At 44.7% G+C, this 17,821-nt stretch overlaps 1 protein-coding gene across 1 annotated transcript in view; it reads right to left on the bottom strand.

Moving 5' to 3' along the window:
- Nucleotides 1-601: 601 nt before the first annotated feature.
- Nucleotides 602-17,821, bottom strand: part of ACER2 (alkaline ceramidase 2) — a 34,573-nt gene continuing 17,353 nt past the window's right edge. The window contains exons 4-6 of the mRNA XM_069474237.1: nt 14,743-14,880; nt 4,996-5,133; nt 602-807 (exon numbers count right to left, since the gene is read on the bottom strand). Coding sequence (XP_069330338.1) covers nt 621-807; nt 4,996-5,133; nt 14,743-14,880 — 463 coding nt within the window. The 3' untranslated portion in view covers nt 602-620. The remainder of the gene's footprint in view (nt 808-4,995; nt 5,134-14,742; nt 14,881-17,821) is intronic.

The raw sequence follows: 17,821 nt of genomic DNA, 5'->3' as shown, positions 1-17,821 counted from the left end.
ATCTCTCAGCAGAGGTAGTAGTAAAAGGATTCACAAATGTATGTAAAACCTGGGTTAGTTGAGAGTTGCAAGTGAAAAACTAGCCGTTTAGCCACAAGCCTTGTGTTTCGTTTGTTTCATTTTCTTTAAAGACAATTTCCCCAAATGAAAACCTCCAGCGCCTTCCATCAGAGAGTCAGAGGGTGTTGTCATCGGAGGGTCTGGCTGTCAACAGCAGAGTCCACTCCAAGGGTGCCTGGGCACAGTTGGGGGCTGCAGCAGGGCACCTTTCTCCAGGTGGAGGGGCTCTGTGCAGGGCTGGGTTCCCCCAGGGACTGCTCTGCCACGGCCACAAAGGATGCAGCCCAAAAAGCCACTGCATATGGAAGTGAGGCTAAGAAAGGTACACCTAGTGTCCCTAAGCCCTCTACTCTCCATCTTTGGGAAAGGGAAAGATGTTTCTCCCCGTGCACAGTGGAGTCCTGGCGGTCCACAGACACACTAGTTAGAGCCCAGGGGAAGAGAATTTTTAAAAGACAGGCCATACCCCAACTCTTCGAACCCCCTTGGCTATCTTTGCTAGCAAATGAAGCCCAGTGCATGAGGGAAAATAAGCAGAGAAGCCAGCCACCACCTTGCCATCATGTGATCTTGACTGGTGATTTCTTGTTGGCACACAGGAGGGACACATAAGGGACGCCGATGAAGGCCCATTTCTCGCTGGGCCAGAACTTGATGACCGGGCCTTGCTCAGGGATCTCCGAGGCAGCATCGAAGTAGGCAAAGCACACACAGCCCAGGTAGGCGGCCAGGCAGATGAGGATGTGCCTGCGAAGGGAAACCAGCGGTGAGAACTGACACAAGCCAGGACTCGCTGCCTCGGGCTCAGCCGGCTCCTCCAGTGGGCCAAGCCCCCTCCCTGACCATGAGTACAGCCCAGGGGCTCTTCTAATGAGGAAAGGATAAAGACAACCAACAACCCTGCAACAGCAGGACCATAAATCTTGGGCAATTCAGGACCCATCTTAGAATGGGTTATAAAATATTATCGCTTGACAATAGGAATAAATGTGCAAATAAATGCTTCTACCAAGACTGAGGCCCAATGATTTAAAACAGATGTGCTAAGATGGAAATTACTGAACACAGCTGATTAGATCCTACCATCTCACTTTAACAACTGGTTGGAGATATTTTATGTCCTACATCAGGAATAACTTTATATTGATTAAACGGCTTTTGTAGTTTAGTAGGCAAATCCTTTTTTGTGTGTTAAGGTTATTAAGTATGAAATGTCCGATTTCCTTAAGTACTAAGTATGACAGTTGATATCTCTGATATTTCACTTTGACACTGCTTATTTTATTGTTATTTTGAAAGTACATCCTCAGTCTAACACTGTGGCTTGTGATTATCTTTCAAATTTTTTTTTAAGAGCAATTTTTGTGAAACCATGGATAAGTCAAAATTTCGTGTTATTTTCAAGTGTGAGTTCTGTCGTGGAACCAATGCAACACAAACAATTCAAAATATCAACAAAGTGTTTGGGAAGGATGTGGTTAATGAACACATAGTACGTCCATGGTTTGAGAAGTTTTGTTCTGGTGATTTTAATCTTGAAAATGAGCCACGTGGGGGACCTGAGACCAAGGTGGATAATGATGAGCTGAAAGCTGTAGTGGAAGCAAATCCATCTCAACCTACGCGTGAATTAGCAACAAGGTTTGACGTTCCTATTCCAACAATATTGGACCATTTGAAACAAATCAGCAAGGTAAAGAAACTAGATAGATGGGTACTGCATGAATTAAACGAGCGTCAGAAGGGAAATCATCACAAAGCTTGCCTTTCTTTGCTGTCACGACATAAAGGCAAACCATCTCTACACTGTATTGTTAAGTGTGATGAAAAATGGATTCTTTTTGACAATCGCAAGCATTCGGCACAATGGCTGGATAAAGATGAAGTGCTGAAACACAGTCCAAAACCAAATATTCATCACAAAAAGCTAATGGTATCCATTTGGTGGTCAGTGCTGGTATTATCTGCTACAGCTTCATGAAACCTGGTCAATCGATTACAGCGGATGTCTGCTGCAACAAGTGGATGGAATGACGAGGATGCTTGTGATTAAGCAGCCGAGACTGGTCAACAGAGACAGGCCAGTCCTCTGGCAAGACAATGCTCGACTGCATGTTGCACAAACAATGCTGCTCAAACTACAGAGGCTGGACTTGGAAACTGTCATCCACTGTATTCACCAGACCTTGCACCAACTGACTAACTCTTCTTCTGGGCTTTGGACCACTTCTTTCAAGGAAAAATATTCAACAAGCTGTGGAAAATGCCTTTCATGATTTCATCGCCACTCACTCTCCAGGCTTCTTTTCTGCTGGCATAAACAAGCTATCATTAGGATGGCAATGTGTGGATAGTTTAGGCACATGCTTTGATTTAATTGTACTGTTTCTTGTTTGAGATATAATAAACTACACTTTTGATTTCAAATCGGACATTTCATATTTAACCACCTAATACTCTGTATGCATTGGTAAGGTTTGATGTCAATATAGTAATAGATCTAAATAGTATAGATTTAGTATTTGGTTTTAAAAAAAAGGACCAGTTTGCATCATGTAATCATGTATAGAACGATGCTGTTTTTGTCTTTAAAAAGCAGAGGGAGAGAAAAATATATTCATATATATAAAATCTAGAAGGATATACTTCAGAGTGTTAACAATTATCTTTCTTTGGTAGAAAGAATCATGAGAACCACTCTTTCTATACTTCTATACTGTCTAGTTTGTTACAAAGTTTATATATGTGGTTTATTTTTTTTTTATTTTTTATTTATTTTTTTATTTTTTATTTTTTTTGAGACAGGGTTTCGCTCTGTTGCCCAGGCTAGAGTGCAGTGGCCTCATCACAGCTCACTCCAACCTCAAACTCCTGGGCTCAACTGATTCTCCTGTCTCAGCCTCCCAAGTAGCTGGGACTACGAGTGCATGCCACCACATCCCCCTAATTTTCCAATTTTTTACAGAGACAGGGTCTCATGATGTTGCTCAGGCTCATCTCAAACTCTTGGCTTCAAGCGATCCTCCTGCCTCAGCCTCCCAAAGTGCTGGGATAACAGGAGTGAGCCACTGCACCCAGCCTATATGTCATTTTATAACTGGGAGAAAAGATGGTTCAATTTTTAAAAACACAAAGCAGAAAATACACCAAATTCAAATTATGTTTGAGCCAAAATTATTACATAGTCTAAATTCTGAATTTTACTTAAATCACTACCATGACAAGGGGATTTGAATTGATAAAAATGACCACATTGAATGAGGCCATAGTTACACAGATGGATACATTTATCAAAACTCCAAAATGTACACTTAAAAAGTGTGTGCATTTTATTATCTGGAAAATATAACTCAACTAATATAGAAAGTATATAAATTCACTACTGTGAGTTGAGGTTGAACCCAGGAAATTTCAGGCAATGGATCCTAAGACTGAAAACCCCAGCTGATGCTATTTTATTTTGTTTTGTCTTTTGCAAACACTTCTTTTTTTTTTTTTTTTTTTGAGACAGAGTCTTACTCTGTTGCCCGGGCTAGAGTGCCATGGCATCAGCCTAGCTCACAGCAAACTCAAACTCCTGTGCTCAAGCAATCCTCCTGCCTCAGCCTCCCAAGTAGCTGGGACTACAGGCATGTGCCACCATGCCCGGCCAATTTTTTTTTATATATATATTTTTTTAGTTGTTCAGCTAATTTCTTTCTATTTTTAGTAGAGACAGGGGTCTCGCTCTTACTCAGGCTGGTCTCGAACTCCTGAGCTCAAACAATCCTCCCGGCTCGGCCTTCCAGAGTGCTAGGATTATAGGCGTGAGCCACCACATCCGGCCTCTACAAACACTTCTTGAAGTTCCCAAACTTTAAATTTAGAATAGGATGGGTCTATGGTAAATACATACAAGTTCATATGCATAAGGGAATGTAAGCAAATCCTTTCAAATTGTGTATCTTTAGGCCATTTCCAGATAGAAGTCAACCTTTTTCTGAATCTGGATCTAACAAAGTTTTTCTAATTCTACTAGAAAAACTAGAATGCTTTTCTAGCACACACTTGTAGTCCCAGCTACTTTGGAGGCTGGGGCAGGAGAATTGCTTGAACTCAGGAGTTTGAGGTTGCTGTGAGCTATGATGATGCCACTGAACTCTAGCCCAGGTGACAGATAAAAAAAAAAAAATCTACTAGAATTCCTCCCTGGATGCTCTCAATCTAGCAGGGACAGGACACAGCAGATTTCTCCTGCTCCTCCTAATTAGCTTTTGCAGTCAGAAGTCCTGGAGGACAGAAAAGGAAAGATCACCCTGAGTTAGGAGCTGAAGCAGTTCCTAGGAGGACAGCCGCTCCGATCTCCTCCTCAGCTTTCTGAGTGTAGGATTCTGCATATAGTTTCATAATCCGTTTTTTTTTTTAACTTAACAGTGTGTCCTGAGCATTCCAACGTATAGATGCTCCAATTCTCTATTATTAAACTCCAAGGTTGTTTTTATATAAACAGGTGGGTGATATTGAACAATTCAGTTTAGTTCTCTGGTTCTCTGTCTCCACCTGAAAAAAGTGAGACTTTAGGGGAGACTGTCCTCAAATGATCTGTGAGGCCCCTGCTTCCACTCAGGCCCCACCCTCCGATCTAGCTGGAGCTCAGGTTACGGATTCAGTTTTCAAGCACCTCTAGGCTTTAATAATGGAGCTGGAGGTAAGAGATTGCAGACCTGAAGCATGACAATTAGGCCTCTTGTTCTGGCTAAGGCTGCTGGCTGGAGCCAATTCAGCTTTTTACAATGCGGACTTCTGAACATCTGACAGTCTACGTGAGGACAGAGGCACGCTGCCGGGACTCCTCGCTGTCCCCTGAGCACACCTGTGCACCGTGCAGGGCGGACAGAGCCCAACAGCAAGTGCAGATGCCTGTCTCCCAGCCAGCTCCCGTCAGCAGGGGCTTACCACACACAGTGCAGGTAGGGGAAGTGGAAGGACGACAACAGCTCACAGAAGGCGCGGTCACTGATCCAGCAGAAGAGGGCAAGGGTCCACCAGAGGCCCGAGAAGAGGCCCAGCTTAAATACACGCACGTTGTCACACCTGCATGAGGATCCAGAGAGCAACCTGTCGTCAGTCCTGGTTTCCGCCCACCTCACTGGCCACCCATCCTGTCTCCTTCGCCAAGTGCTTCTCGTGTCCCCAGCCCCTAGCACCGGAGTTCCCAACAAACGTACGGTCACTCTACAGTCTCGCAATGTAGATTCTACTGTACCAGAAACGGCTCACAAAGACACCCTTCCCACCCAGGGCTCTCCCTGACTCCAGCTCACATAGCAGCTGCCTTCCAGACATGTGCACCCTCCTGTCTAATACGGACCTAAATGTAACACGTCATAACCTGTCCTTCTTCCAGTCTCTCTCTTTCCCCCACAGCCCACATCCAGTCCATCAGCTCTACCTTCAAAATATATCCCAAATCTGACCTCTTCCCACCAGCTCCACTGGGATCCACGCCACTGCCATTTCACCCACAGCCTCCTTGCACCCTTGCCCCACAGCCAGTTTTCAGCACTCTGCTCAAACGCCTCCGGCACCATCCCCTTTAACCAGAGGAAAGGTCGAAGCGCTTGCAGCAGCCATGGGCCCCACGTGCATGGGCTTCCCCTTTTCTCTTCGCCTCCTCTCCTATGCCTGCGTACTCCAAGCCACCTCGGGAAAACACCCCAGGCATGTTCCCGCAAGGCCTTAGTACTTGCTGTTCCCTCTGCCTGGAACGCTCTGCCCCCAGGAACCCACACGGATTACTGTCTCCAAGTCTGTGCTCAAATGTCACTCAGTAAGCTCTTTCCTGACCACAATTTTTAACAATTGCAACACCTGTCTCCACCTCCCAAGCAACACCCCCTATCGCCTCCTTCCCTCCTTTAATTTTCTGGGTATCAGTGAGAACCCCTCTGACATCCTCTGTGTTTTACTTGTTTTTGCGTTTACAATCCGTGTTCATCCACTGACATGTAAGCTGTTCCCTGCTGACATCCCCAGCACCGGGAACAGCACCGGACACAGAAGGTTCTCAACATTTGTTGAGTGAAGGAGTAAGTTCTTATACACACTGGGACAATATGTGTTTCTGAAACAAATCCTGACAGCGCAAAGGAAATTTCAGTTGCTGTCTTCCTTCCTTGTTACGGAATTGCACATAAAGTGGGTGATTGCCATTTCTCGATGCCCAGAGGCAGTTGGTGGCTGAGGGTCTTCCCAAACCCTTCCCTCAGGGTCTCTTTCCCTCAGTGGACCACTCCTGGTCAGTCAAGATCTCATATGGGGGGCTGGGTGCAGTGGCTCATGCCTGTAAATCCTAGCATTCTGAGAGGCTGAGGCTGGAGTATTGCTTAAAGTCAGGAGTTTGAGACCAGCCTCAGCAAGAGTGAGACCCCATTGCTAAAAAACTAGAAAAATTAGCCAGGCATGGTGTTGAGAGCCTGTAGTCCCAGCTACTCAGGAGGCTGAAGCAGGAGATCACTTGAGCCCAGGAGTTTGAGGTTGCAGTGAGCTATGGTGACACCACAGTACTCTAACCTGGGTGACAGAGTGAGACTATCTCAAAAAAAAAAAAAAAAAAAAAAATCTTGTTTGGGGCCAGAGTCCAATACTACATCTGCAATTAAGACGAAGCTTAATTCATTTGTTGAGCAATCACATGTGCGTCAAAAGCCTGACTCGCTATTACCCTTCCCAGCTGCCTGACAGAAACATCAGCAAAAACATCAATAAAGACAGGATAAGACAGCAGGTTCAGAAAGACCTGCTCAAAAAACAAAGCAAAGTATTCTGTTGTAGGAGGGCTAAATGTATCCTTTGGAAATTTTTTGAAAGAATTAATAAAGGCCCATTACATGGAGAGACTACATTCCTACTTAGGCACTAAAACAGAGATGAACGATTTCCATTTCCCTCTTCTCTTCACCTTCTCCCTTGAATGACGCACCTTCAGCCCTGTCCCCTCTCCCCTGCCTGCTCCCCCTCTCCAGGGCTAAGCTTCCACAGTTCCTCAAGAAGGTTCCCCTCACACCCCCACCGCATTCTCTCAGGGCCCCCCTGCCATTTTCCTGCATAACACTCGTCACAAGTTGAAATTATATATTTATTTGTGTCATTATTTGTACAACACCTAGTATTAAACTAGCCTAGAAGACCAAGAAGAGTAGCAACTATACCTGCTTTATTCACCAATGTATACCTAGTGCCTGGCCACAGAACAGTTGTTAAATAAATGCTTACTGTATGAACGTATAAAATTATGAAGTAAAAGAACAATTTTTTTTAATTTTTTTTAGAAACAGAGTCTTTTCTGTCACCTAGGCTGGAGTGCAGTGGTGGGATCATAGCTCACTGCATACTTGAACTGGGCTCAAGCGAGCCTCCTGCCTCAGCCTCCCGAGTGGCTGGGACTACAGGCACGTACCACCACACCAGGCTGATTTTCAAATTTTTGTAACGGTAGGATCTCACTATGTTGCTCAAGCTGGTCTCAAACTCCTGGCCTCAGGTGATCCTCCCGCCTCCGCCTCCCAAAATGCTAGGATTACAGGCGTGAGCTACCACACTTGGCAATGTTTTTTTGTAGAGATGGGGTCTCACTATGTTTCCCAGGCTGGTCTTGAACCCCTGACCTCAAGTGATCCTCCTGCCTTGGCCTTTCAAAACACTGGGATTACAGTGTGAACCATGGCGCCCGGCCAAGGACAATTTTAATTGGACTCTAGTGATTTGGGCAGAACATTTTTTAAAGATTTTTTTTTTTTTAAAGAAGTACCATGTTGACTGGGCACCAAATTCTCAGAGTCCACGCTAAGCACTGTGTGAGGCAAAATAGGCCTCTTGCCTTGAGATTGAAAAGGGTAAAATGAAAACTGGTAAGAACAAATACCAACAAATATATAGACAATTTGTCTGGTACAAGAGGATCCATGAACATCCAATGCAATCAAACCTAGGAAGATTGGCTTACGGAACATACCAGAACAGAGAGCAATATGCTGGAGATGCAGTACATGGAGAGCATCAACAGAGCGGAGTGTCGGGTGGTTAGTCACTGCCAGGCCCTGGCTGGACAGGGCTGACATCTGTGAGGCAGGAGGGACGCTCTGCAAGTTCAGGGTCTCGGCCGCCTGTTACTCTTCCTCACTCTGTTTCTAGAGGGAGCAGGTCCTGCCAGAAGCCGCCGACCAGGTTTACTTGCACTTGAGGTTTATCCAAACCTGGGCCCAATTAGGCCTTGCTTCCATTTTTTAGGGCTTTTAACAAAATATTAATAATGTGAGGTTAAGTGAAAAAAGTGGGACAAACATCCTATAATCAGCAGGACCCTATTTTAGGATAGAAAAATCTGAGCAGAATATCTTTCCTTCAAACCATCATGCACAAAAAAAAAAATAAAAATTTAAAAAATTTAAAAATAAAAAACCAGAATATCTGTCATTTCTTCTCTTCTTGACCACTGACTATATCCTCAAAGTTTTTCTTAACAATAAAATCACTCTCATAATCAGAAAAAAGTATATATATCTTAAAATATTTTAAATGCAGCCGAGTCACTTGGCAACGTGACTTACCACCACCGATTTCAGTCACTGTCGGGTCATGACCCCGAATCGGAATAAACTTTTGTTTTTTCATGGCCCGAAAGAAGGTTCAGAAAGGACAATGAACATACGAAAAGGCTAGAAATGAGCTTTAGGAATGAAGGCTAAAGAGAAACAGAAAGCTAAAAACCAGTCCTTCCTCTATTTCCTGAAAGCAAAGGGAAGCACAGTGGGAAAGAGCGCAGATGTTTAGGTGTAAGAGGTCACTGCTGGCGACAACATGGGAGATCCGGAAGGAAGTGCAGAGGGCGATGAGGGCATCCTCCTGTCTGGGCATTTTATCAAAGCAGAGAAACAACCATCTTTTCTTTTCCTTGCCAGGCCCCAGGGTGGGAACTGGGACACAGCAGTGAGCAAAGAGGCCTCATCCCCGCCCACGTGGGCTGTTGGTCGGTGTTGACCGCGCAGAGAGGACAGACACTGGACAAAACAGCAACACGATAATTTTCTAATTACGATCAGGATGGGTGCCAGAAAGGAGAAGTCCAGGGTGCTAGGAGAACATATAAACGGTCAAGCTAAAAATGAAGCAGAGTTAACCAAGCAGGAGGGTCAGAAAGAGGGATGGCATGAACCAGGGCCTGGAGCTGCCAAAAGCGAGGCCCGATGAAGATATGGAAGGTCAGAGTGGCTGAGTCAGAATGCAAGGGGAGCTTCACCGGGGAGAGGCCAGCCTGTATGGAGAGAAAGGCTTAATTGCAATGTCAACCAGTAGAAAAATGACTGAGATCAGATGGGATGTTCGAGGAAGGAAGAGGAAGCCAGGTTTCCGGCTTGAGCAAGTGGGTAAATGGTGTTCCCATTTACTGCAGCTAGAAATATCATGAAGAAAATCAGAGTTAGAAAAGGCAGATCAGGAATCTAGTTTTAAACAAGTTGAATTTGAGATGTCTGTGATACGTGGAATTAGAGAGGCCAGGTGGGCAGTTAGACACATAATGGTAGTTAGAAGGAAGGACTGGGTCGGAGACCTAAATCTGGGAGTCATCCGCATATGTATGTAATTGAAGCCACAGGAGTAGAGGAGATCTTTTTTGGAGAAGTATAGAGTGAGCAAAGCATGGTCTTCATCCATACAGGCTACTACAACAAAATACCATAGACCAGGCAGCTTACAAACAACAGAAATTTATTTCTCACAGTTCTGGCTGCTGGGAAGTCCAAGATCAAGGCACCAGCAGATTCGGTGTTTGATAAGGGCCCATTCCTCATAGACGACACCTTCTAGCTGTGTCCTCATGTGGTGGAAAGGGCAAGGCAGTTCTCTGGGGCCTCTTTCATAAGGACACTCACCCCATTTATGAGGGTTCTGCCTCCATGACTTAATCACCTCCCAAAAGGCCTCACCTCCTACTATCATCACCCTGGTGCCTAGTATTTCAACATGTGAACTTGAGGAGACACAAACATTCAGACCATAGCAAGCAGAGAGCTGAGGATGCACCTTAAGGGATCCCTACACGCAAAGCTGTGTATTAACAGAAAAGAAGGAGTCTACGTGAGACACTGGAAAGGAGCCGCCACAGGGTTAGCAGAAAGCCAGGAGGATGGGGTATCACAGGAGCCACTGGAAAGAACATTCCGAGGATGGGGAGCAGGGAGCTAATTGTGCAAACGGCAGCAAGAACAACCCACAAGGTACAGCAGGGCTGAAAACTGACCACTGGATCTGTAGCCCACCAGGCGGAGCTTGGGCACTGAAGTGGGAGCAAAGGCCAGACTGCAGTGGGCTGAAGAGCAAATGAGCGGTAAGGGATGGAGACAGCTGGTTAGGAAGTTTGGCTGTGACGTGCGAGGGAGACAAAGGGTGGTGGCTCGAGACAGATGTGCTCTGAGTCCAGGTCGGGTGTTAGAGAAGACGAGAGAGACTCAAGCGTGTTTACGGGCTGACAGGAAGGACCCTTTAGAGGGAACGGATGACACAATGGACAATGTACAGGAGTGAAACAGGCACAGGAGAGTGGAGGGAATAATCAACAGGCAGAAAGACCGACCCTCGACCGAAGGAAGGATATTTCCTATGAAGCTGCAAATTGCTAATGTGATGGTAAAGACCAGTTAGCTGTAGTGTCGGCTAGATTTTCTGGGGCGGAAGATTTTAAACATGGAACAGAAATTATTTCCTTTGTAATTACTTACACAGATTAGAGTGTTGAAGGAAAATATGTTTCTCTGTTTAAAGATCACAACTGAGAAGCTGAGTTTGTTTAAACTATATAATAATCTGCCCTAACCACTTGTCTCCTCCATTTGCTCTTGTTTAGTTCTTACGAACTTAAAATATTATCCCTTTTCTTAAGCTATTTTTTTAACAAAATTACAGGCTAAAACATAGTATTAGACTCGAGTTAAAATGAAATTAGATTGCCGTGAACTCTCAAAACAACACAGCTAAATCCAGAACATTTTATTCACTTCAGCCCTAATATGAGCCAGCAGTGCTGGACCGAATGCTACAAAGGGAATCCATTGCAGATGTCTTCATCAGCAATTTAGCTGTGTGTTTGCCAAAGGGCTTCACGATCTGCTAACATCCAGGGTTGGAGCCCAGGGAGCCAGTCCCTCCAGGTCCTGGACTGCAGAGAAAAGTCAGTTCAACTAACATCTTCACCCAAGTTAGGGAGAATTCCTTGATAATAAAGGTAAGATCCCTAAAAGAGGAGATAAAATAAATAGAAAGACCTATATACTTCTCTTTAGGTTGACTTTACTATTCTCATTGAAACATAGTGGCAAGAAAAAGGAAAGGCAACAAGTATTTGTTGAGTATCTACCATGTGGCAGATGCTAGACTAAATATATCTTTTTAGGCCAGGCTCACATCTGTAATCCCAGTACTTTGGGAGGCCATGGTGGGAAGGTCACTTGAGGCCAGGAGTTCAAGACCAGCCTAAGCAACATAGCAAGACCCTGTCTTTACAAAAAACAAACAAAAAAAATTAGCCAGGCATGGTGGTCTTCACCTGTAGTCCCTGCTACATGGGAGGCTGAGGCAGGAGGATCGCTTAAGCCCAAGAGTTTGAGGCTGCTGTGAGCTATGATCATATCACTGCACTTCAGCTGGGTGACAGAATAAGACCCTGTCTCTAAAAAAAAAAAGATAAAAGATAAATATGTCTTGTTGAATCTTCAGTGCAGGACTGTGAAATCTAAGCATTATCATCTTCCATTTACAAATAGGGACAATAAGACCAAAGTAATTGAAATAAATGCCCAGAGTTTCCAAGTTAGTAAGAGGCAGAATCGAGACTCAAACCCAGGCCTCTCTAGACCCAACGCCCATGCTCCTTCTGTACTCTCCACTGACAGACGGATTCTCAAAGAATCCTATGGCTCTGTGATGGGAAAAGTTAGTGGTACCCAGCAAACAACTGGGGAAGACACACAGAGACTTCTGAATTTTCACAGGTAACGGCACCACGGAAAATTCACAGATCAACAAAGTATAATTTCTGCCTTTGAAGAACACAACACCAGGGAGGAAGAAGAGAAGGAGATAAGTATCTACATTGAAAGGAGAATATTCTACATACAATATAAAAGCACAGAGCAATCACATGTGGCCGAGGGGTAAGAAGGAATTGGGAGCTGTCACCAGGGCGGGCACTGCAGGAGGGGTAGGACTTTGCAAGGCAGCGGTGGCTAAGGGCTTTCCAGGGGGAGAGGAAAGTGGGAGCAAAGACCTAACGACAAGGAAACAAGGAGCCTGTCCAGATTGGTTGGTCACAGGGCATGCAGAAGGAGCCAGAGGAAGAAAAGGCTCTACGTGAAGCTTAGACAACGGTGAGCTGCTGAAGGTTTTTGTACACGGACGAGGGAGGGACGTGGCAAAGACTCCTTTGAAAGAAGAGGACTGGAGGAAGAGACCAGTTAGAAAACAAATGTAACCTGCAGAGGTGTGAGGGTGGGGCAGAAGAAATGAGAGGAGGTGACAGATGAGACACTGCAGAGGGACATTTCTATGAAATTCAGAAATCATTTGAGGTGTCAGGAGATGACGGACCCAGTGATGACTGTACGATTTCAAGTCAAATGGACTTGGGAAACAGTGATGCCATTAAAACGATCTGGGAATTTTAAAGCAGGGTTTGGGAAGGGACTTTGAGGGATACGGTGGGCAGAGTGGGTAGGAAGCCACACCAGCGATTGTGAATATTACTGTTTGGGGAACAGCAAGTCCGACGGGGGAAGCCCAGCAGGGAGTTGGGAACGTGAGACTGGACGTCAGCAAAGAGACTAGGACGGATGCAGAGAATCATGCAGAGCAATGACAGTGGAACACAAGGGGCTGAGTGAGACCCTCAAAACAAAAAAAAGAGTCAAAGACGATCTTGGAGACTGCTTACCGTAAGGAAGCAAAGGAGTAGAGTAGAAACAGTCAGGTAGAAGGGGAGCCTGGATCACACAGGGTCACAGAAGCCAAGAGAAGAAAATTTAGAGGAGGAGGAGGCTGGCAGTCCAAGGATGGTGAGAACTGAAGAGAGGCTACTGGATTCATAAATTCAAAGGCAGCCTAAATTAGTGCCGCCTAAGGAAATAATAGGAGTGCAAAAAGTCATTCTCCTTTTCCTCCCCCAATAACTTCCCTACATCCTCACTCTGCCCCTACTCTCGCTCCAGCCCCACGCAACCAGGTTTTTGAGCTTTTTAAATTTCCAGATGCCCAGGCCTCTGTCCTAGACCACCAAAATCAAAATCTTTGCATAGGCAGAACTAGCACCTGTACTTGCAAATGCACTCCCGGGGTGATTCTGAGGAGTCTCCTGTCAAGACCCATGGTAGCTGGCACTTAGTAGAAGTCAGCAAACATTTGTTGCGTGAGCGAGTAAACAAGTGAGGAGATAAATTTGAGGTTGCTAAGAACACTTCTGGCTCTAACAAGTAATACTAGTGGTGAAGTAGAAAGTTAATTTTTTTTTAATTAAGGATATTAGAGGGTAGAGACTGAACCTTTTGTTATTTATATAATTATTTGCTTTTCTATTCAAAAGGACTCACTGCCATAGTTATTCTTCTAGGACCAACTTCAGTCTATTTCTGAAAAGAGTCTCTTCCACCCTCAGTCCTTGAAGGCTGCTCTAAGAAGCCAACTAGATCAGATGTGACAACATCCTTTGGCTGCAAGACAACAAATTCAAACACTATACCTCTTCAACTGCCTTTGACCATGCCTGTTATTGCTGGCAATAAAAGCAACCCCCGGAGACAAAGCAATTGGAAAGAATGTCTATCTCCTCTTAAAACAAAGAGAAGAGAAAGCTGACTTAGCACTTTACACAGAGCAACTACCACACAAAACTTCAGTTACAAGACTTCAGTTAAGACACTCGGTGTCCATACTAATGAGAAAATCACGAATTAAAATGCATTTTTAAAGTAGCTGCAAAGAAAACGAAGTGTTTTCAAAGAGTACTAAAATAAGGGCAGTGATGAGATATATTTTAGTTGAGCTAGAAGACAGTCATGTACCAACAAGTGCTAAAGTAAAATGTTTCTGGATATCAATCTGAACTTTGAGAACACAACTTCCCAAAGGAAAATGCTAATGCAAATGGCAAAGGCTTTACCTGGTAGATCGTACACGCAACCCTAAGCCTCAGAGAAACTATCACGGTCAATGGCAGTCCACATGAAGTTAATGTTTCCTTGTCTATAGAAATTCATTTTCCCTGTCCCTTTCCTCTTTTTCCTTCTGTGTGCGAATGCAATAACCTCGTTGGGACTTTACTTTTCTCCACATTCTTCTCACATGGATAAATCTATCCCCCTTTCTACAGAATTAAGTCTAGGCATCTTGGGCTAGGTGCTGCGATGTTCCTGCTAAGCTAGCTTTTGATCATTGGGATGCACTGCAACTACTAAACAGCTGTTCCCCTCTTTCTGAAAATGAGATCACTAACATTTTGAACTAAACCATCAAACCTGCTTCCAATCCAACAGTCAGCAACTGACTCTTCATGAAAATAAAATTCCGCTTCCACTTGAAGGCAGCCAAGGTGCCCAGAGCTGGTGTGTTCCCAACACAGGGACGGCCTAAGGGGTAGGCAGGAATAATGGCACCCACCTTTTCAGCTCTGCAATGAGCAGCACGGTGCAAGGAACTCCCAGGGTCATCAGAGAGATGTTATTGATGGCGGGCTTGACAAACGCCAGGCATGTTGTAACTGCAGACAGGACGCAGACCACGGCCTTGAACCTGCCCCTGAATCGGTGAAAGCAAAACCAAATCCACTAGCAAAGGAGTTCTTGTTTGTTGGTTTGCTTAATGTTGGCAAGGTACAGGCACTGCTAGAGGTGCAAGGTGAGAAGAAATTCTGCACTAAGTACCAAGGGTCTAAAAACCACTTTTGCTCGCTGGCTCTTCAGGAATTCCACTTCTAGGAATTTATCCTTAGGAAATAACCAGAGATTTTTCAAAATATTTAACCATGAGAATGGTAGAATTAGAATCAACCTAAGTCTCTGAGGGTGAGATATGGATAATTGTTTTCTTGGTGTGATTTTCTCAGATGTTCTACAGCAGGGTTTGACAAACTTTTTCTGTAAAGGATCAGATAATAACTATTTTAGGTTTTGCAGGTCTTCAGGTCTCTGCCACAGCTACTCAACTCTGCCATTAAGGTGACTAAGTAAATGACTGGACATGGCTGTGTGCCAATAAAACGTGATCTGCAAAAACAGGACCCATTTGGCCCACAGGATGTAATTTGCCAATCCTTGTTCTATAAGGTGAACATGTACCACTTTCATAAGAAAAAGGGACTATTGATAAACCATAAAGTTTCCTAGTTCAAAAAATGTGCTATGTGTCTGGCACACAAAATTAAAAGTTTTAAGAAAAAATTCTAGTAGTATCAATATTTATTGATAATCCAGAAGTCTAGTATGGATTAGAATTTGGGTTGACAAGTTTTTGACATGACAGATCTTAGAAAAATAACTGATACTATCCTCACCCTCTTCAGTGGAGGCCATTGCGGTAGGAAGAGCCAGAAGTGGCGACGTGAGACTGCACATGCTCCTTCTTCTCTCCCCGGGACCCTATTTCCTCATCTATAAAACAAAAAGCTGGACTAGATGGTTTCTAAGGCCTCGTGCATGACTTGAATTTAGGGGCACATGATTTTCCTGTTTCTGTTATTTCTCATTAGCACAATTTGCTTTGGTCAAGAGCCCTGGAACAGGTCACAGCTGGGAAACTCATTTGAATAAAATTCCTATGAAATCAAAGAGTGTTGAACGTTCAAAATACAAATTTATCTCTTAAACAGGAAAGCCATTTATCATCAAGGCACAGGAAATCATTGATCAAGCTGCCAACTCTCTGACTGGAATGAACAGGAGTTGTAGCCCTGAACTTCTTACCAGAGGAAAAAATATATTTGGGAAAACATCCAGGCAGCAAATCCTCTGGAGAATCGTGTTTTTCTCCTGGCCTTGGCTGGTGTGCACCAGCTACTGGATGAAAGGCTGCCTGCCCCAGCCGGAGGACAACAGCCGCAGCCCATCATGCGCAGGGCCCGTGGGGACGCACAATAACCCTCTCACCGGGTTTGAGGTTCTGCAACTATGCCAAGAGATTTGGTCTTTTTCAACTGGAAGAACACATAATCAGATACTTCCAAAGTGCATCACCTCTCTTGTACCCAAAGGTTTAGGATTCAGATACCGGTTAGAGAGTGATTAAAAGCACAAGTGTTCCAGTGAGACCAATGTGTGTTCAAATCCTGCCTCCACCACTTAGCAGCTGTGGGACCTTTGGCAAGTGACTTAACTCTTTGAGCCTTTCCCATGTAAAAATTAAGGCACCTGCCTCACGGTGCTCTTGTAAGCATTCAAGTACTTAACAGAGCCCGGCACGCGTCGTGTGCTAATAAAACCTGTTACTACCATTATCCTTACCATCATTTTGAGAATAATATTAATACAATTTTAAATACTATTTTTGTTGATAATATCACACTCTGGGAAAAAATCTGACTGAGCTGCTGTTGCAATCACCAAAGGCTCCATATAGTCTTGCCAAATAGCTTAAAGGCAGCAAGCTTGACGAAACATGCTTTCTTTAGGGAGACCATCCGCAGACACCTCCCCACGTCGCGTCCAGAGGGTGTGGAGGAGTGTGCTGGCCAACGAGGGCGTCCTGTGAACACACGATTCTGCAACCAGCATAAATAGAGGTCACGTGGCCAGCAGAAAGCCAGCCAGCCCGGCAGACCCCAGAGTCACCAGAGGCCCTTGGTACAAGACAGCTAGAAATAGCCAGGAGCAAGGGGCCCCGACTGGGTGTTCGTTAAACTGTGTTGACAGACAACCCTGACTGCAGCCTTAGGTCCTGTTTTCAACCTTCCAGCCCATTGTGGTCTCACACTGAAACAGGTCAGGGAACCCTTAGTAGCTCCCCTTCTTCCTGTGTTCTCCAAACCAAAACCTAGAAACCCCATACTGTCATAATATTTTTATAATAAAGCTGTTACTGTTGTTATCATTAGTTACCCTTTTAAGCAGTGGTTGTCAGCCCTATCAGACCCGTGCCCATTTTTGTATCAGATATTTGGTAATGTCCCTTTTACTCTTCTGAAATGAAATGGAATTTATGGATGACAAAGCCTTCCATCACTGTGACCACCAAAAACGTACCCACAAACCTCCCAGATGTCCCGTAAGAGCTAGAAATGTCCCTGGTTACAATCCACTGCTTTAAACTACCCTTTAGACAGTCTGGACAACATAGCGAGACCCCCCCCAGCTCTAAAAAATAAAAAAATAAAACATTAGCTGGGCATGGTGGTGTGCGCCTGTAGTTCCGACTACTTGTAAGGTTGAGGCAGGCGGGGGTGGGCGAGGGGGATGTCTTGAGCCCAGGAGTTCGAGATCAGCCTGGGTGATATAAAAAATTTTTTTAAAAAGAAGCTACCCTTTAGGGACAAAGCATCTGATCCTAGAAGAGACCTCAGAGAGCTCATCAACCCTGTCATTTTGTAAGTAAGGCACGAATGCCCAGGAAGTTTAAGATTCCAGCCCCAAGTCATCCGGCAAGCATGCTACAGGGCAGGCAGGTCCCAGCCGGCTCCCTTGCTATTCAGGATTCAAAAACTGAATTGGATCATAACGTGAGGGCTGTCCCTAGACTTTGTAGAGGC

The sequence above is a fragment of the Eulemur rufifrons genome, chromosome 7, assembly GCF_041146395.1.
Source record: "Eulemur rufifrons isolate Redbay chromosome 7, OSU_ERuf_1, whole genome shotgun sequence".
Taxonomy (NCBI): domain Eukaryota; kingdom Metazoa; phylum Chordata; class Mammalia; order Primates; family Lemuridae; genus Eulemur; species Eulemur rufifrons.
Note: the sequence above shows the minus strand (reverse complement) of the source record. Positions and strands in the feature narration are given on the sequence as shown.